At 36.5% G+C, this 21,441-nt stretch overlaps 2 protein-coding genes across 3 annotated transcripts in view; one reads left to right on the forward strand and one right to left on the reverse strand.

Annotated features, from left to right (window-relative positions):
• Positions 1-21,441, reverse strand: part of RALGPS2 (Ral GEF with PH domain and SH3 binding motif 2) — a 117,810-nt gene that overhangs the window by 32,841 nt on the left and 63,528 nt on the right. The window lies entirely within an intron of this gene.
• Positions 9,777-21,441, forward strand: part of ANGPTL1 (angiopoietin like 1) — an 18,906-nt gene continuing 7,241 nt past the window's right edge. The window contains exon 1 of the mRNA XM_003785680.3: positions 9,777-10,616. Within this exon, the coding sequence (XP_003785728.1) occupies positions 9,794-10,616 (823 nt within the window). The 5' untranslated portion in view covers positions 9,777-9,793. The remainder of the gene's footprint in view (positions 10,617-21,441) is intronic.

A 21,441-nucleotide genomic window follows, 5' to 3' on the forward strand; every position in this document is an offset into this window, starting at 1 on the left:
AATTTATTTCAGCATTCCTAATTGCCTATATATTGTGTTACTCTGAATTTTCCCTTGAAATGGATCTTTCTAACTCCTTTACAAATTTAATGATTTAAGTAAAATTTCTGACATGTAATCATTTTCTTTTTTATTGTTGGGGATTCATGGAGGATACAAGACATGTAATCATTTTTTGTGTGAGAATCATGATTTCAGCTTTTTAAAAAATCATCAACACACACAATAGCCGTTATCAAACAATATGATAAACATTTGTGAAAGACAAGTCAAAGAATTAGAGCATCCCTAAGGAGAGCGAAGATTCCTCAGTGAAACGGCACAGGGACCCTAGGAAATTTTAACAGTGTTCTTTAAGCCACTGATAACAGTGTGCAATGATAACAGTGATAAAAGATATGTCCAAAGTACACAGAAAAGGTTAAAGAGAAGCTTTACGAAAATTCTATGTAAAAAAAGGTCATTCTCTGCTGCTGGGATCAGAGAAGACTTTAAGAAAGAAGTAGGATTTCAGCTGGGCACTATAATATGCCAATTCTTCCCATTTTGCCATCTTATTGTTGAAGAGCTAACAGTCACTCCCTATAACTGTGCTGTCCCATATGAGATCCATTTGCCACACGATTACTGAGTATTTCCAATGTGTTTATTCTGAATTGAGAAGTGTTTAAGTAAAAACTAGACAAATTTTGAAGAGTTAGCATGAAAAAATTATGTAAAACATCTCATTAATAACTTATATTGGTTACATGTTAATATTTGCAATATATTGGGGTAAATAAAAATGTTAATTAAAAAAAAGAACTGCAACATCAATACTGTTGAGCCTACCTATATATGGTCCTTCCCTATTTCCTGGCCAGAAGCAACCACTATTCTGAATTTTAGGAGTATTCTCCTGTTTTTCTCCAAATATCTATACAATTTATTATTTACTTCCATTTTTGAGCATTAAAAATCTTATTTTAGTGTATATGTAGATTAACTATTTGTAAAGTTAGAAAAGTGTTTTGTACACACTCAGTGGTTTATAACCATGTGAAATTTTTATACATAGGGTCTTCGGTGGTTGCTTTGTTTCATTTTGTTTCTAAGACTTATCTATGCCATTAAATGCAGCTACAATTCTTTAAATTGAGAATTTATTTGTACTTAATTGTATCACAATTTATTTTATTTGATAGTTTTTGCTGATGCATGTTTTTGCTAATGCTTGGTATTATCAATCTTAAGTTTTGCCAGTCTTTGAGTATAAAATGTTATCTCCTTGTGTCTTAATTTTTTTTTTTTTTGAGGCAAAGTCTCACCTTGTCACTCTCAGTAGAGTGCTGTGGTATCACAGCTCACAGCAACCTCTAACTCTTGGGCTTATGCTATTCTCTTGCCTCAGCCTCCCAAGTATTTGGGACTACAGGCACCTGCCACAATAATTGGCTATTTTTTTTTTTTTTTTGTAGTTGTCATTGTTGTTTAGTAGGTCAGGGCTGGGTTCAAACCTGTCAGCCCTGGTATATGTGGCCAGTGCCCTAACCACTGAGCTATAGGCACCAATCCAATTTTCCTTTTTTTTTTTAAATAAAGTTTTTTATATTTTAAAATTTTTAAAAATTGTTTAATTAAATCAAGTTAATATGAGGGTACAATTTTTAGGTGACACCATTCTCACTTCCAGGGTAAAGTTCCATTTGTAGAAGAGCCCCTTACTCAGGGGGCTTTATATACACCCTCATAAGGTGCATATTAGGTGAGATCCCGCCTCATGCCCGCCCTCTTTCTGCCAAATTTCCTTCTCCCTCCTTCTGCCACCAAACTGGACTGTATTAGTGTTCTACTGTTGTTATGAGCATGTAATTGTTTATATATTGATTTCATATTAGTATGGAGTACACTGGATATTTTTCCATTCTTGAGATACTTTACTAAGAAAAATATATTTCAACTTCATCCGGATAAATGTAAAAGATGTAAAGTCTCCATCTTTTTAAATAATATTCCATGGTATACATATACCATGGGTTGTTGATCCATTCATGGGTTGATGGGCACTTGGGTTGCTTCTATGACTTGGCAATTATTAATTGAGCCACAATAAACATTCTAGTGCAAATGTCTTTGTGAGAAGTGATTTTTGTTCTTCTGGGTAGATACTTAGTGATGGGATTGCAGGGTCAAATGTAAGGTCTACTTTTAGATCTTTGAGGATTCTCCATAGTTCTCTCCAAAAAAGTTGTATTAGTTTGCAATTCCACCAGCAGTATAGAAGTGTTCCCTTCTCTCTACATCCATGTCAGCATCTGGTGCTCTGGGATTTTGTGATGTGGGCTAATCTTGCTGGGGGTTGTATCTTAATCTAGTTTTCCCTGATCAGTAATGTGGTTACACATTTATATTTCTATGTATTAAGTATTTTTATCCTGGTTTCCTCTCTTGGGTTGTCTTTTTCTTATTGATTTCTATTTTCCTAATATATTTGTGAATACTGATTCTTTTGTCTGATTTTACTAACATTTTGACAGTTAAACCTTATCCAGTCACTTTTCAACCCACTAAATAATCTGAAATTTGTAGCTATCCCAATAATGATAGTTTAATTTGTCTTTATCGCCATGTTTCCTGGAAACTGGTATTACTCATGGTTTCTTGTTCTATGTCTATTTCTGATGACTTTTGAAACCTCTCTCCAGAACTGAGCTCCTGACTTTCATTTTCAATTTGCCATGCTTAAATATTGTATTTATCCCTAAATACCTGTTATTCCAAGTTAGTACTTTGGTTAGTGATATTACTAATTGCTCAAGTTAGAAAGCTCAAGATTGTTCAAATTAAAAAAGCTCAGGAGGAATTATTTAGTATCTAATTTCTCCCAAATTGAACTAATAGCAACTACAACATAATCACTGAGTGATCAAGAAATTATACATAATATAAACCAGAGGCTAGAAGCTGGCAGCCCATCTGACCTAATGTTTTTAAAATCAGGAAATATCACAGGAAAAATCTAAATGACTCTTTTCCTGAAAAATGTGAAGGTCTGGCAATGCTGTCTCATAATCCTCCAGAGCCACGATGAGGAAGAAGGTGGTAGAAGGTGCAGGCAGATTCCTTTAAATTAACCATCAGGATGCCCTCATTTTCCTCTATTATTTTATGCTGATTTAATTCACTCATTTATATAACCTGCTTCATTCTTGTTGTGAGCATTTGCCTTTATGACAGGCCCTTGAATTTGTAACCCCCGGTTACAAATGGCATAGGAATTCAAAGAAAAAATTCCGTGAAAGAGGTAGAAATTAAGCTCAGATGTTAAATAAAGAACGTGGATTGACAGTGTAGCCTATTTGAAAAAGAAAAAGCACAAGCCAAGGCAATGAGCAACAGGAAGCAGAAGTCCAAAAGTTTTATCTAGAAGCAGCACTCAGCATCTGGGTACCCAATGAGAGATAGTGTGGCACATGCTTTGGCCTTACATTCAAATCCCAGTTCCATTACTGAGTAGTTAAGTACCACACAAGTTACTTAAGATGCTTAAGTTTGTGTTTCCCCAGCTATCGAGTTACCTAATTAACATTTCTTCAATTAATGAAATATAATAGCATAGTTTATACTCAACACTTACAAATTCCTTCTCCAGTGTTCTATTTTCAATAGCAGAGGAAACTGGGCCAGAGGTAGATAAAGTGATTTGTCTAAGTTCACATAGTTAGTGGTGAGTCAGAGCTGTCTTGTTTTTCACTCAGTTCAGGGTTATATTTGTTTTTAAGCCATAACACATCAATTAATAATAAGATGGACTTACACAGAGAAGAGATGTCATTTGTAGAATAGGAGGATGTGACAGTATATAATACCAGAATTTACGATTAATTCTTTCTTAAGTACCTGAAAGAATTTCACTCATTTTTGGTGTTTTGGTAATCATATATAAAGAGTTTTGTCCTAAGATATATTCATTATACAGTAAGAGATTACACAGTACAACATCAAGTTTCTCATAAATTAAAAACTTTCTGAAGGAGCAACTTAGTAAATCAATGTTTAAAAAAATTCTTCCAGGTTATAAAGAGTATTGCATTATTTAGGAGGCTGCCCTCTGACAAAGTCTAGCTTTTCTTCTAAGTGAAGTTAAGTGCTATTTTTTCAGTATTCAACTTAAAAGATCTCTGGCCAGCAGGCTAAAATGTTTGTTTTATAATTGCCCGCTGAACTATGATAGTCTGTTTCCAGATGGTGCCCTTCCTTCAACCTGCACAATCTCTCCTTGTTCGAAGCTATTCAACCTCCTGCTGATCCCACTCCCCCCACCTCTATTTAAGGCTACAGAGAGGAAATCCCAAGAAGGAGATTTCCCTCCCCCCATCCCCAGTCTCTAGCAACTTTTTGGTGATGTAATATGTGGGCTGAACTTGAATCTACTGAGAAAGAGGGAATCGCTATCCAAGGGTACTGTATATACAATCTGGGTCGGCTGCAGCTGGCTACTGCATTTCTCCATGTGGCAGAGAGAGCAAAGCCACAATGCTTTCTCTGCCGGATTAAAGACAGCCCACAGACCAGAACTTCCCCTATACTACTTAAAATTACATAGGCGGCTTGTCAAATTCAATTGATTAGTATTATAAAAAGAAAAAGAAGTTTCTTCTTATAGCTTGGATTCAACGGTCCAAAATAAAAATGCAGCTACCATTAGAGTCACAGATGAACAAGCTTCTGCACTGACTTTTAAAATCAAGAATAAAGGCAGCAAGTTTCTGGATTCACTTTGTCAACAGATACAAAAAGGTATTTAATGTTTCTTTTGTTTTTGTTTAAGAATATTACGTATATAAACATGCATAATTATTTTATATTTGTAGATGTTTCAGAATTTCTTATTAAACAAAGAACTTCAGAATATACTGTAATTTGTCATCAAAAAAGGTTTGTTTCGCAACTTTATGTGGAAACATCAAATACTTTATGATGGTTAATTCATTATCTGAGGTTTGATTTGGTATAATATTTAGTGTATATGATTACAGACTGACACATGCATGCGTGCTGGGTTTCTAAAAACTAATGCTTTAGTGAAACTAGAAAAGAGATTTTTAACAAGTAACAGATTAAATGTTTAAAGTTTATGGCACAATGATCAAAAACAAAGGAATACAAACTAAAGAAAATAGTTGTAAACAGAATTAGTTTCTCTTCTCATAGCTATGGCATTTGTGCTGAAGACAGACACAAACTCCAGGGTTTCTCAAAGCATAGTTACAAAACAAAGGTAAGAAGATACAAAAATAACAAAAACTCATGTATAGTATAACCAAATACCAGGCAGAAATTCTTGTACAAATTTAGATAAATCTATAGTATTTCTTGCTACAAATCAAAATTTTAAATAGTTTTCCAGGTTTACATGTAACAGAAACTAAAACTGTGACAAATGGAATTACTTGAAAAAGCAGTTATTGATATACACAAAACAGTATTATTAAGTAAGTAGTTGAGCATTAACAATAGAAAATACAAGCCCAGAAGATGTAATTACTTACATACAAGATTAAAAGGCCAAAGTTATAGAATAATTTCAGATAGAAAAAATTTTGGTAATCAAACAAAAGAGGTTGCCTTCAATGTTCTGTCTGGGACTTTTTAAATTGCTATGGAAAGTATTAAAAGTAAAATTACTAGTTACCAATAATAAGCTTTAACATCAAAGACACGTAAGTTTGTTTTGATTTGGGGAGCCCCTGGCCTTTTAAAAATTAAATATATTTATGGGTAAGAATCTCTGATAGCAAATAACAGTAAAGTCAACATTTTTCTCAACTTTGTTTTCAAGTCCTTTCTTTAAAGATTCCAAGCTCTAAATACCGCAAGGATCTGTTAAACCCATTTTATAAGAAATTCAGATAAAATTTCTAAGCAGTACTGGATCTAAACTACCGTCATTTCTCATTTTTGTTGTTGCTTGCGATGTAAAGAACAGGACCTCAGAAAGCCTCAGCAATTCCTGATGCCTCAGGCAAGCATATAATCTGAAACTCGAATCAGACAGATAACTATTCATCCCTTTCTTAAATGTATCCTAGGGATTAGACTTTCTCAAGTCTCTTCCCAGAACATATTTCACAATCCAGAAGTTCTTTATCTAACATATCCTCAATGTTTCATAAATTTAACTTCACTGGCTCTTGCTGTTTTCAGTGCATGACCCAGACAGTTAAATGCCTCTATGAGTTTACCATCTGAAAGGAAGTAAATCCAGACTTTTATTTCTTTTCTCTACTAGCTGGCCATGTAGCAACTATGAAGAGAAATAGTATTAATAACATTAACCCAATGCACAGATGACTTTTTTTTCCTTTTCTAAAAACAACCAAGCAAAGACATTGTTAATTTAAGTATACTGTAACTAATTTATAACATTCTCTTGGGACATAGGAAAATTTTAACATACACAGAAAGGTTTTATGAGGTAACATAGATTTATGAATCTTTCACTTTAAAACTGAACATATGTGGGAAAATATTAAAGAGAATGTTTTTAGAAAATCTAACAGTAAATGTATTTTTAAAGCCAGTTCTTTATGCATGACGTAGCTAGTCTACTACTTAAGAAATGTGGCTCCCTGCCCTACTTTAAGTGATTTTTGTAAGGAGAAGGGAATTGTATATATTTTTAAAAATAAACTTTTAGTTGCTTCTTTATACTAACTTAGATCAGATTCTCTTATGGTGGATAGTGATTTATGTTACAGTTTAATCAGAATACACAAAAGGAAGCTGTTTACCACCATTTTAACATGTTTTGTTCTTCAATGGTAACACTGATTCAAAGTCATAAGAGCAGTCTTGGAGAGTAAGTGTTCAGCTGCTCTATAAGTCTATACACGTGTCTGGTATTAACATAAGTTATAATTCTATGTGTTTTGAAGTTTCATGATACTTTTTGAATCTTCCGTGTTTTGGTAGCTTATTTCATAGCAGCAATTATTTAAATAAAATATCTTTATGATCTAAGAGTTTCCATTCTATTATTAAACCAGAACAAGTGAACTTTAGCACTGCGTTAAGTTAAATATGTAGAAGAAATGAAATACAGAGGGCGCTAAAAAATGTATACACATTTTAAGAAAGAAAAAAATTCATTAAAGTTGTAACACTCAAGTCACATTTAACTGCTGCAATTTACAAGAGATACGAGGTACAATATGCATGATAACAAACATTATCTGTATATATGGAGCATTACAATTTTAATACATTTTTTTCTTTCTTACAATGTGTATACATTTTTTTGGCACCCTCTCTATATTTACCCAGAAGGCCGATGGCTTATATTTTATTTTAAAGTCTCTACATTTAAGAAACCATATATAAATTCCATGAATCTGAAAATATAATAAGACATCTTTTTTGGTTTGGGTATATATATATAAGTAACTCTTGTACTAAAATTATTCATCCATGGATATTAGTCAGCAAAAGGCAGCCTTGGATCAATGATGACTCCCATATTTTTTTTTTAAAGGCCTTGCTAGAAATATGAATTAATAAGCTCATTCTCCCCACTTAAGCCATCCTATCTTGATTAAGTTAGATAAAAACAAAAATTCTCCACACTCCACCCATTTTTTGTTTTAGTTGTCTATCTACTGTGAAAATGACCCAAATTGCAAACACCAAACATAAGGAGACAGGTTTTAGAAAGTGAAAGTAGCAAGTCTTCATAACTATAGCTGAAGACTCTATATTGCACTGACATAATCTTTATTTCTGGGAGGGACCTACAATCATGAGTTAGAGATATAACTATCAACTGACAGATACAGAGGGAAAGGAGGAACAGCATAAAGTCTGGGATATAAAAACAATGGGAAGAAATTATAGCAAAAATAATCCACAAATGCTTGTGCTTAAATAAGTAACTAGTCAATGAGGAGAGATATCAGTCAGGAAAGGTAGCCAAAAACAAGAAACATAAACTTAAGACTCTTTTGTAGTTGTAAGGATAAAAATAGGAGATCCAGAAAAGTTAGAAGTAGAAGACTGGAATCCCATTTGAGCAGTTTAGCTTTTCCAGGACTTCGTTCCTATGTAAAATGATACAGCATTTACTTCATGGTACTATTGTGAATGCAAATACAGTAGTTAACAGGTATTAAATGCTACATAAATATAAGGGATCGCCACAGTGTTGTTGATGAAAAACAGTTTGGAATATATGGCCATATAATGTGTTGTTAATTAAAAACATAAACTCTAGTTCTGGGTTCAAATTCTGTCTTTGTTGCTTAGAAGCTGTGCAACTCTTGATAATAAGGTACTTGACTTCTGGGTGCCAAGTTTTTTCATCTGAAGATGGGGATCATAATCTATCTCACAGGGTCGTGGTGACAAGTAAAAAATGTGAAAAGGGCTTAAAACAGTGTCTGTCAGCTTTCAAATAAGTAATAACTACTGTTACTATAGTGTTGTCAATAATAGGCATAAACAACTTAGAACCTGGCTTCTTAAATCAAGAAACTAGTAGTTAGGGGGGAAATTGAATAAAAAAGCTCTATCTTAGGATAGCCACTGCCATTCTGCAAAAACAGCACATAGGAATCACGTTTGTAAGACTGGGAAAGCAGGCTGCCATACAGCAACCTGCTAGTCAACCTGATGGGGTGAACACGTTACCCACTCTACTACTACTACACTTTGGGGAAGTAACTTAAGAGAAAGGAAGAAATCTTGGCTTTTGTAACTAGTGCTAGTGTTATCTCAGAAAAAACTGTACCCTAAAGAATAAGTATTTTCTCACATCCCACAGCAAAAACAAAACATTCCAAGCACACATTTTAACAAATACATAGCTGCTATGAATACTTACTGAGGGTCAGAGAACCTGATCTAGACCAGGTTGTAAAATTTGTGTGGCCTTGGCCTTCAACATGGGTGCAAAGAGGTCTTTGAATGAGATGATCTCTAAGGCATTTTCCGACTCTAACATACGTTTCTTTCCTTGGCTGTGGAAAGTTATTAATATTTCACTAAAGTACAGGTCAAGAGAAGCTCTATTAAAAGAACAAACCTGCTGAATCACCTGTAAGCTTAGAGCATATACGCAATTGTGGTTCAGGAAACACAATTACCCACAGTCATGACTTTGTGTGGTCTACCATTCTTGAGCCTGTCAACAATCCCAATAAGAGATGCTACAAAAACAAAAACAACAGACGATGCTAAAACTGTCTGGTTTGAGATTTGTCTAAGATGTTTTCCTTTGATACGTCAGAAAGACATGATATTTATTACAGAGGACCAATTTAATTGAAATTGTACCGTATGAATCTAAAACACTGAATAGTAAAGTCACCCAGTAATTTTAATACTAGTTAGGCAGAAATGTTTTAATTAATGCTTTACTAACATTGTATGCGATTTTCATGGTCTTAAGGTAGCAAACTTTTTGAACGTTAAGAAAGTTGTCTTATTAGGATCTTAAAAGCCCCAGGAGCACACTGTGGCATTGATCAAAATCTGCTCAGTGAGCTGGAGAGCGAGAAGCATTACAGTGAGGTGATGGCTGGAAGAGCTATTCTCGGAAACCTAATCTCTAAGCAGATGCCAAAGTACCATAACTTAATAGTGAACTGAGGAAGTTAATACAATTAACCTAGCCTATTTATTAATACCAATAAATACTGAGTTTCCCCCTTAGTTTTTCATGTCTTTATAAGCAGATTAATATAATATTTTTTTTTACTTTTTCCCTTCACTCATTTTTTATTTTTCAAAAGACGCTGTCGTACAACCTCATTTCAAAATGAAGCCTTTTATCTGGACCGTAGGTGTGTTATTCTTCCTACTAATGGGCACTGGACATTGCAGAGGAGGACAGTTCAAAATAAAAAAAATACCCCAGAGAAGACACCCTCGTGCCACAGATGGTAAAGAGGAAGTAAAGAAGTGTGCATATACGTTCCTGGTACCTGAACAAAAAATAACAGGGCCCATCTGTGTCAATACCAAAGGGCAAGATGCAGGTACCATTAAAGACATGATCACCAGGATGGACCTTGAAAATCTGAAGGATGTGCTATCCAGGCAGAAGCGGGAGATCGATGTCTTGCAATTGGTGGTGGATGTAGATGGAAACATTGTAAATGAGGTAAAGCTGCTGAGAAAAGAAAGCCGTAACATGAACTCTCGAGTTACTCAACTCTATATGCAACTACTACATGAGATTATCCGTAAGAGGGATAATTCACTTGAACTTTCCCAGTTGGAAAATAAAATCCTCAATGTCACCACAGAAATGCTGAAGATGGCAACAAGGTACAGGGAACTAGAGGTGAAATACGCTTCCTTGACCGATCTTGTCAATAACCAGTCTGTGATGATCACTTTGTTGGAAGAACAGTGCTTGAGGATATTTTCCCGACAAGACACCCATGTGTCTCCCCCTCTCGTCCAGGTGGTGCCACAACATATCCCTAACAGTCATCAGTACACTCCTGGTCTGCTGGGAGGTAATGAGATACAGAGGGATCCAGGTTATCCCAGAGATGTCATGCCACCACCCGATCTGGCAACTTCTCCCACCAAAAGCCCTTTCAAGATACCACCAGTAACTTTTCTCAATGAAGGTGAGTTACTCTCTCTTCCTGTTAAAAAATGGAAGTATGAGGTTAATGTTTTATGACTTATCAAACAATGCTTATAATAAACACTTAATTTTGGTGGTGTTGTACACATATATTAAAATTTCCGTTTTGTTTTTTATTCGTATCATCAAAATTGAACTTAAACACATCTCCTCTTCTGGCTCTAAGTTTTGAAGAGTATATTCTGTGAAAAAAGTAGTCTTTTTTTTTGTGGAGACAGAGTCTCATTTGGTCACCCGTGGTAGAGTGCTGTTGCCTCATAGCTCAAAGCAACCTCCAACTCCTGGGCTCAAGTGATTCTCTTGCCTCAGCCTCTCAAGTAGCTGGGTCTACAGGTGGCTGCCACAACGCCCAGGTATTTTTTAGAGATGGGGTCTTCGCTCTTGCTCAGACTGGTCTCAAACTCCTGAGCTCAGGCAATCTGCCCACCTTGGCCTCCCAGTTCTGGGATTACAGGGGAAAAAGTAGTCTGTCATCCAAATTCTTTTATCTAGGTTCTACAGTCCTTGAGACAGGAATCAATCCCTGTTCCACTCCTAACCTGTGGAGTCCTGCTCTGTAATCCTCCTATCAGCTCCTGACTAGGTCCTCACTGCTGTTCAACAATCTCTTGCTTCTTACCCTCATACTATTCCAAAGGAATATTTAAGTTTTGTTTAAAAAAACCTGTAATTTCACCTCCTTACCTCCACTGTCAGCAGATGACTCATCTACTAATATACTGAGAAGTCATCTAATCAGGCTTTGTTCTTTCCTATCTTAGAAACATCTGTATAAAAACCCATGCCTTTTTTGCCTTTAGCTTCAAAATGAAAAGAAATTCCTCTTATTTTCCAAGGCTAGTTCAGCTTTGTTACAGCTTACTACAGCCCATCTTTGTTACAGCTTGCTAACTTTTGAATAAGTACATTTATTTTATCTTTGCATCCATTTTCTCATAAAGCCATTCTCCTGAATTCTTTACAAAGAATATTTTTTTTCTTTTGCTTCCTTAGAGTGGAAGGGAAAACTCAAATGCCCAAAATAAATAGGTTAACCAATTAGTTCATTCACTTATTGAAAAGGTAGGGCATAAAACTGTATAGAAAACAAACTAATTTTAAAACAACAATAAAAACACAGAACAAAGACTGGGAAGAAGTGGCAGAATTTCTCTGTGATGGTGGATCCCACTAAGCATTCACTGTGTCCCTGGACTTCCACGTTACAATATTCTGATTTGCTACTTCTCCAGGTCCTCCACTGGCATCTTTTCCCTTCTATGCGCCTTCAGAAGGCTTTCTCTGAGATACTCTATTTCAGAAGTCTCATACACTTTCTTCGAGCTTCAAGCATCACCAGTGCTCAGATGGCTCATGAATGGAGGTCTCCCTCCTGGTTCTAACCAAAGTTGGATGTTTACATTTGGATATGTTACTATTACCTCACCTGCTACTGCTTCCTCTATTGAAATACCTTCTTTTGGCTTACCTGTCAACTCAGCAGGTTTTAAGGCTTAACTCAAATAATAATTTCATTGTTATGACTTCCCAGATTCAAAAAGAACATACCTACATGGCTCTTTCCCCAAATCACTATTTCCTAAGCATGTTTTCTGTATCATATTACACTGTAATTATTTATTTATTGTCTCCCTGCTGGTATGAATACTTCTGGGAGATACTGCACTCTCTTTTCATCACTCTATCTCAGCATCTAGCCAGGATCAGGATGGGATATTGTGCTGCAAATACTGTAGGCACTTGAGGAATGAATGAGTGAATTAGTAACTAAACCCGAAAACGATCCTTTTCCCAAACTAGCATTCTCCTTTTATAAATAAATAAATTAGTATTGTAAAAGTAATACATATTGCTTAAGAAAATCTAGAAAATACCAATAATTTTTTTGAAAGTCTCCCTGAATAACCTCCAAATCTTTGTTTCCTTTCATAAACATGGTTATCAACATTCTTATAACTTTCTAAAGTCATTTTTTTTCTTTTTTTTGTTCTTCTATGATTATATCCTTCAAATAAATTTTTATAAGTAAAACTGATGGATTGAATGCCTTTGATTTCTCTATTTTGTTTTGTTGCCATGTGGTTCTGAATGAAATCGGCTGCTGTTTGATACTTCCCACCTGCCCCATACACAGTCAACTTCTACCCATGTCTCTTGTCCAGTCTCTTGTCTACATGCCTCACATTTCTATTCAGAGCAAGAACTTTTAATTTAGATTCAAGTTGTTTATGGCCGCAGCTACAAGAAAGAGACTTCCTGGATTACCAGTTATGTGACCTTGAGAAAGGTCTCTGTGATTTAGTATTCTCATGTGTGAAACGGAAATAACAATTGTACTTATCTCACAGAGTCTCACATTTGAAGAGTGCTCAGAATAGTGCTTGGCACTCAAACATTGCCAACAGATCCTATCTTCTTAAAATACCAATATCACATTTCTGCTTAGCAGTTCTCCATTACAAATAAAAGATGTCCAATATACTTATCTGGCTAGGAATAATGTCCTCCTCAAGAATTGAAGCCTGATCTACTACCTTTCCTTCCATTAGTTTCCTTTATAAAAACCATGTGCTCCAATAAAATCAATCCATTCATTTTCTCCCAAATATTTTACATGCTTTCTCTGTATTCAACTTATAAAGCTCAAACCAATCAACCAACCTTTAAATAAATATGACTGCTGGGCTGGGCGTGGTGGCTCACACCTGTAATCCCAGCACTCTGGGAGGCCGAGGCAGGTTGATTGCTTGAGCTTAGGAGTTCGAGACCAGCCTGAGCAAGAGTAAGACCCCCGTGTCTAAAAAACAGCTGAGTGTTGTGGTGAGCACCTGTAGTCTCAGCTACTTGGGAGGCTGAGGCAAGAGAATCACTTGAGCCCAAGAGTCTGAGGTTGCTGTGAGCTATGATGCCAAGGCACTCAACCCCAGGGCAACTGAGCAAGATTCTGTCTCCAAAATAAATAAATAAATAAAATGAAAATAAAAATAAATAAAGTTGCAACTCCCTCCCCTGTTGACTCCTACAATCTTGAAGTGATTATGCCTCTCCATGAATACTTCTCTCTCTGGAACATACATAGGGTATGTCGCATTAATATATTCCTTCTTAAATTATGAGTTAGCTTTACATGCACTTATAAGTACATCTAAATAAAATATCTCTATCTTGGTAGATGGATATTCTTATTTGTAGCTGCTAAATGTTAGCTGATTTAATAACATGTTTATAAAGCTTCTTAAAAGTTGTCATTCCAAAGACCTAAAAGTACTTTAATGTTATGCTATACTGGATGCATTTATTTTATCCTGTTCTTACTTACAGTAGTAATAGACCAGAGTGTTATTGAATTAGATAAATGTGACCATTATTAATATCCCCAAGCCTTTTGATTTCCAAAGAGAAATATGCACAAAGTGATCCACTGTGTATAAAAAGAAAACATTTACATTAACTTTTGGTACTCTCTTTAAAAACTCTGGTTTTGTGTTAAGTTTTAGTATATATAATTTATCAGTATAGCAGTTTATATTCATAATTCACAAAAACTGAAGAAAGTACAATTATAGAAGTATGAAAATGATTGCCATGGAATAGTCTGTGTGGGCCCTGAATCTTAAGAGGATGATATCACCAATTTTAGCAGAAATGATTATTCACCTATTTATATACTGACAAATTCTTCCAAGAAAATACTTTTACAAAATGAAACATACCTGTTCTAGGTTTTATTATACATTGAACTTTAGGACAAGAACAATGTAATGTTACAGAATTAAAATTCATGTTAGGGATTTAGCATGGTCTAAAGTCTCCTTTAATGAAACAATGGTGTATATATATCCCTGTTACACAATCTTTAATATAAAAATTAAGACAGGTTAATTTTTTTCTGTTCTTCATTGCTTCCTGTTTTAAGGAAACATTAACCTTTTACTTATTTTATTCTACATATGTTAGTCTCAAATTCAAGGGCATAATTAGCTATACCGTAAGAATTATCACACTAATTAGTACACTAATGAACACATAAGGGAAGAGCACAGAATTAAGAAAACCTAGTTCCATCATTACCTTTGTTATATGACCTTCAGTCAGTCACTTTGCCTGTCTCTTTAGGTTTTCTCATTTGTACAATCAAAGTACTAATTGTACTGGATGATTCTAATATCCTTCTAAAGTTCTATTTACAAGCAACAATAAATAGGCTTATTACTGTCTTCATACAATATGCTCAATTATCTGTTCCTATCATTTTTATGTCTCTCTGGAAAAAGATGTCTGAAGCTTTACCCTTGCACAAAACTGGGCAAAGACAGATGGTATTAATTGGTGTACTTATGTATGCTCCTGGCACCCTAAGAAATTCATATTATTGTACTCTACATGTAAGTACATAGTCATCCTAGAGTTTATAAATGCATGAGGTGAAAATACACAATTTGTATTTTAAAAGATGTTTATTCAGTCACAAAAGGACAAATACTGTATAAGTCTACTTACGCGAAGTACTTAGAGTAGTCAAATTCATAGAAAGAAGAATGGTGGTTGCTGTGGGTTGTGGGGAGGAACGAATAGGGATTTGTTTAATGGTTATAGTTTCAGTTTTGCAAAACGGAAAGAGTACTGGACGAGGATGGTGGTGGTGGCAGCAACAATATGAATGTACTTCACACCACTGAACTGTACATTTAAAAATGGGAAAGATGGTAAGTTTCATGTTCTGTATATTTCGCCATAATTTTTAAAAAAGGTATTATAAAAATAGGCAATTTTATACTTTCTTTTGAAATAGTTATAACAAAAATGCACCTTGAAAAACAAACTTGCTGGCTTGGTGCCCATGCTCAGTGGTTAGGGTGCCGGCCACATACACCAAGGCTGGTGGGTTTGAACATAGCCTGGGCCTCCTAAACAATGACAACTAGCCAGGCATTGTGGTGAGTGCCTGTAGTCCCACCTACCTGGGAGGCTGATGCAAGAGAATCACTTAAGCCCAAGACTTTGAGGTTGCTGTGAGCAATGATACCATAGTACTCTACCAAAGGGGACATAATGAGACTCTGTCTCAAAAAAAAAAAAAAAAAAGAAAAGAAAAACAAACTTGTAGAAAATAATTTTTATTTAAAAAACAGTTTTCAGAAATATTGCCCTCTTCTCTACCTTAAAAACAAAAGGTTTGAGGATGTAACTATAGGATGGCGTGTGTGGCTCAGTGGGGAGGGCACCAGCCTCATATACTGAGGGTGGCGGGTTCAAACCTGACTCCAGCCAAACTGCAACCAAAAAATAGCTGGGTGTTATGGCGGCTGCCTGTAGTCCCAGCTACTCGAGAGGCTGAGGCAAGGGAATCCATCGCCCAGGCCCAGGAGTTAGAGGTTGCTGTTAGCAGTGTGATGCCATGGCATGCTACTGAGGGTGATAAAGTGAGACTCTGGCTCCCCCCCCACCAAAAAAAAGAGAGAATATAACTATATACCTGACAAGGCACTATCAAAATTCTTAACTGTTAATGTTATTCAGTGGCTACCTTTTGTTTAGTCTTTTTTTGGGCAATTTTTGGCTGGGGCTGGGCTTGAACCCACCATCCCTGGCATATGGGGTCAGCGCCCTACTCTTTTGAGCCACAGGTGCCACCCCTTCTGTTTAGTCTGTTATGGAAAAAATCACTACTGTTTCACAAATAGCATACTTATAAAAATGAGTTCATTCATTTTTATATGTAAGTGGAGTTGAGAAAGTTCTTTCATAGCATATAAAAGCATAGAACTGAGTATCAGGAAACTTGGATTCTGGCAAGACTTCTCTGAGGTCCACCTTCCCCTTTTGTAAAAAAGATTGCTGTAATGATTAGATGAGGTGTTAGAGGTGAAAATGCTTTGTGTATGGTCTGGTACCATCATTAATTACTACTTTCTCTTTATTTGCACTTTTCTTTATTTGCCTTGCCTTGTTATGATACATAAACATATGGGGTAAGCTTAAAAAGTTAAATTTGGGGCAGCACTTGTGGCTCAAAAGTGTAGGGTGCTGGTCCCATATGCTGGAGGTGGCAGGTTCAAGGCCAGCCCCAGCCAAAAACGGGAAAAAAAAAAAAAAAGTTAAATTTGAAAAACAGTCATTAGAAACTAAAAATGTGCTTTCCAGGAGTAGCTTTATTTTAAATCATCAAATATTTACATTTTAAAAATTATTTGTAATGGATCCTATTAGTAAAATTTTTAGTTTACTGGTTTTAGTGGGATACTTATTAACACTTAATACAAAATACAAAGACTGGGCTCAGCGCCTGTAGCTCAATCAGCTAAGGCGCCAGCCACATACACCTAAGGTGGCAGGTTTGAATCCCCAGCCCGGGCCCGCCAAACAACAATGGTGGCTGCAACCAAAAAATGGCCAAGCGTTGTGGCGGGCGCCTGTAGTCCCAGCTACTTGGGAGGCTGAGGCAGGAGACTCGCTTGAGCCCAGGAGTTGGAGGTTGCTGTGAGCTGTGATGCCATGGCACTCTACCTAGGGGGATAGCTTGAGGCTCCGTCTCAAAAAAAAAAAAAAAAATACAAACACTGGTTAAGGAAGGAGGCTGCTAGACTATGACTATATTAACCAACTGCGAAAGATAATTGTTAAAAAATAAAAGCGTGGGTTGCTAAGTGTAGTTTAAGCAAACAGATCACTAAGTAATCCATATTATCATATGAAAGACTCTACTATCACTTTGGTAAGTCTTTGCCTCAAACTTTCCACTCCAGAAATGTGCTGAATATATTTATCTTACAGTTAACTCACAACCTAATTAAAAAGTTTGCTTCTCAAAAAGATTTCAGGAGCTAACCAAATGTATGAAAGCTCTAAATTAGTTATCAGTTTCTCCAATCACAAAGAGGATTTCCTCATAGTTTAATTTAAAAGTTCCTTTTATAGAAAAAAGGATGGGTATATTAGAGATGGCTCCCAGTAAAGGTGCTATTTGAAGCATGAAACCATTTTTCTTTTTTAATGCATTTATCTATTAAAACTATGGGTTCGTAATGAAAAATACATCTTTGAAAATAATGTAGCATGACCGATCAACATTTCCCTGTATGAACTAGATCTATTAGAATTCATTAGCCCTATTAAATTTTAATAATCACATAAACTGCACAACAGAGAGACTGGTCCTTCAAATTCAACTTACATGCTTTGAGAAGACTATTACAAGATATGGATTTAACAATAATATTACAAGAAAAAGATTAACAAAATTCCAATTTCAGTAGGACTTCCATTCTATACCCTTTGAATAATCATAAACAAATTCCTGAATCATATCAATTTATTTATAACAATATGCAAATCAACAAGTTAAATTTGATCTTTCAACAACAAAGCTAATGATTTTCTATTCATTGTTTAAGAGTTCCCATTAAGCAATGTTCTTTATGTATAACAGCTAATATGGGAACAATCTATAACCTAAGTCTACAGCAGAAAGTAAATAAGATGTGCAAGTGGCTTGGCACCTGTAGCACAGTCATTATGGCGCCAGTCACATGCACTGAGGCTGGTGGGATCAAACTCAGCCCGGGTCTGTCAAAGAACAATGACAACTACAACCCCAAAATAGCCAGGCACTGTGGCTGGCGCCTGTAGTCCCAGCTACTTGGGAGGCTGAGGCAAGAGAACTGCTTAAGCCCAAGAGTTGGAGGCTGCTATGAGCTGTGATGCGACAGCACTCTACTGAAGGCTACATAGACTCTGTCTCAAAAAAATTAAGAAAAAGGCATGCAAGTAATAAGAAAATATTTCTACCAAGATCAACATTACACACTGGGCTAAGACAGGTTAACAGTATATTTATAAAAATAAATATGAATGGGGGAGGAGCAAGATGGCAGCTGAGTAACAGCTTCCTTGCAACTGGACACGGTGAGACTGGGGAGAGAAGACTTCAGACATCTCTGGCTAGTAGGATCTGCCCAGAAACATCCCTTTGGGGACACAGGGAGTCAGTGAGAGACTTCTGGACCCCATGAGGAGGACAAAAGCAGTGGAGAACTGGCAAGTGGTAGTGTGTGCTTGTTTAGTCTAATCCTGCCAGCAGCTGTAAGTACAGAAGTAGTGAGATTGTAAACTGGAAAAGCCTTACCTGTGAGCAGTTTTGTTTTTTTTTAGACTTGGCACTCAGTCGAACTACCTTGGGAGAACTTGGGCAAGAGTGTGGAGGACTTAAAGCATTGTCTAAGACAGGGGTCCTAAAACTTTTTAAACAGGGGATCAGTTTACAGTCCCTCAGATGACTGGAGGGCCAGACTGCAGGCCCTGGGACAAGATGGCTGCTAAGCAGGACAGGCAGCAGCGGCAAAAACACTCTGCAGGTCAGATAAATGTCCTAGGTGGGCTGCATGTGGCCCGCAGGCCGTAGTTTGAGGACACCTGGTCTAGGGCCCCAGAGTGAGCTGCTGAGCCGGACAGAGCTAACAGTGTCCAGCTGTGGGCAGCATGGAGCCATTGTGGGATAACTGCCCTGGCAAGCTCTGCCCTCAGGATTGCAGAGCAAGAATCTGGCAGGAGACCTTGGGCAAGCAATCTAGTGACTGAGCAGCCTAAAGGTGGAGACTGAGACACCTTACATCCTTGGACCTTAGGGGCATAGAGTGAGCCTGTTTTTTGGCAAGCTGGGACTCAAGAAACCCTAGTTCAGAGGCATGGTAACTTAAAGAACAAAAGGAAGTAAAAGGAAAATTAGGCCAAGGAAACAGATAAAAGAAAACACTTGTGAGGAAGAATCAGGAGAAAAATCCTGGCAACATGAAAAACCAGTCCAGAGCAGCATCCACAAGGGACTGTGAGGTAGCTACTGCACAGGATTTCACCTATAAAGAAATGTTAGAAATGAAAGAAAGGGAATTTAGAATACAGATGATGAAAACAATGAAGGAAACTGCTGATAAAGTGGAAAATAAACAAAAGGAAATCCAAAAACAGAATCAAATAAGAGATGAACAATATGAAGAATATAGAAAGGATATAGCAGAGCTGAAGGAACTGAAGCAGTCAGTTAGGGAACTTAAAGATGCAATAGAAAGTATCAACAACAGATCAGACCATGCAGAAGAAAGAATCTCAGAGGTTGAGGACAAAGCTCTTGAGATAACTCAGATAGTTAAAGAGGCAGAAAAGAAGAGAGAGAAAGCAGAACGTTCACTGACAGAATTATGGGACTTTATGAAGTGTTCAAACATAAGAGTTATAGGTATCCTAGAAGGGGAAGAAGTCAACTTTTAAATAAATGTAACATATAAACTGTCAAAACTACAGTCAAATCAGTGCTTAGTAAACATTTGCAAAAATGATATTCACAGAACAGGCAATACAAAAGTGATGTTCATAGAATATACAAATTTCTGAAATGAGAGAAATATTTATGGTATTAAACAAAGCCGCTTTTATGTATGCATTACCTAAACTACCAAATTTAAAACAAGAGGAATGTTCTTAGACATATCATGTGCCCTGCATAACTCCATCAAAGTACTTAACTGGAATTATCTTACTTGCCATTTTCCCACTTCCTACTTAAGTTGAAGGATATTTCACTATCGTTTGACACTCAAACAGTCAGAAAAGACATTTCTTGAAAGAATAATGTAGAACTGAGGGAATTCTGAAAACTACATGTACCAGGAATCAGTAAGTTCAACAAACATCTGACTGCCTAAGCAAGGCTCAAACTATGAATACACACCAAAAGATAAAGTTCTTGCATGTAAGTCTATGAGTAAAATAATATGTTACCACTCATTCCACCAAGTAATCTAAGTATGGATCTAGGAGTCCTACTTCACTTTTCCTTCCATCTCACTCCACATACAAAATTAAAATTCAGTAGATTTCATCTATCTGAAATATAGCCTTTCTTTCTATCCTCCTTTAACTTGATTACAATGCATGTGTTTCTGTAATGTGAAGGAATTCATATGTGAGTTGTAAAAAAGAATAATATTAGTAAACTGAAGAGGTTATAGTGGTTTACCTGGGATTTCCCCTCAAGCATATTAATGTTTTGCACCATAGTTAACTGTTGCTGACTGAATACAAAGTATGTTAATAGTATTAATGTATAAATTTGTACAACATGAGGTTTTTCAGGAATGTATTATATTTCTGTAGTAGAAATGTTATATTCACCACTGATTAAGCATATTAAATTTACTAAATAAGCACTTTTGTGTTGTTGTTGTTGTTGCAGTTTTCGGCTGGGGCCGGGTTTGAACCCACTACCTCTGGTATGTGGGGCTGGTGCCCTACTCTTTTGAGCCAAAGGTGGCGTGCCAGAAGATTTTTTTTTTTTTTTTTTTGAGACAGAGTCTCACTTTGTGCCCCCTCCCCCACCACCTACCCTGGTAGAGTGCCATAGTGTCAGAGCTAAGAGTGTCAGACTCCTGGGCTCAAGTGATTCTCTTGCCTCAGTCTCCCAAATAGCTGTCGTTACAGGAGCCTGCCACACAATACCTCACTATTTTTAGAAGTGGGGTCTCGCTCTAGCTCAGGCTGGTCTCAAATTAGTGTGCTCAGGCGATCCACCAGCCTTGGCTTCCCAGAGTGCTAGGATTACTAGTGAGCCACTGTGCCTGGCCCTAAAGAAGGAGATATTAAATACATTACTTAAGTTAATAAACTATGTGTTAAGATGAGGAATAGGCTCGGCACCTGTGGCTCAAGTGGCTAAGGCACCAGCCACATACACCTAAGGTGGCAGGTTCGAATCTAGCCTGGGCCCGCCAAACAAAATGAAAAATAATTTTTGAGGCTCTGGCACCTGTGGC

The sequence above is a fragment of the Otolemur garnettii genome, unplaced genomic scaffold (assembly GCF_000181295.1).
Source record: "Otolemur garnettii isolate 467f Iridium unplaced genomic scaffold, OtoGar3 scaffold00016, whole genome shotgun sequence".
In the NCBI taxonomy this organism is placed as follows: Eukaryota; Metazoa; Chordata; class Mammalia; order Primates; family Galagidae; genus Otolemur; species Otolemur garnettii.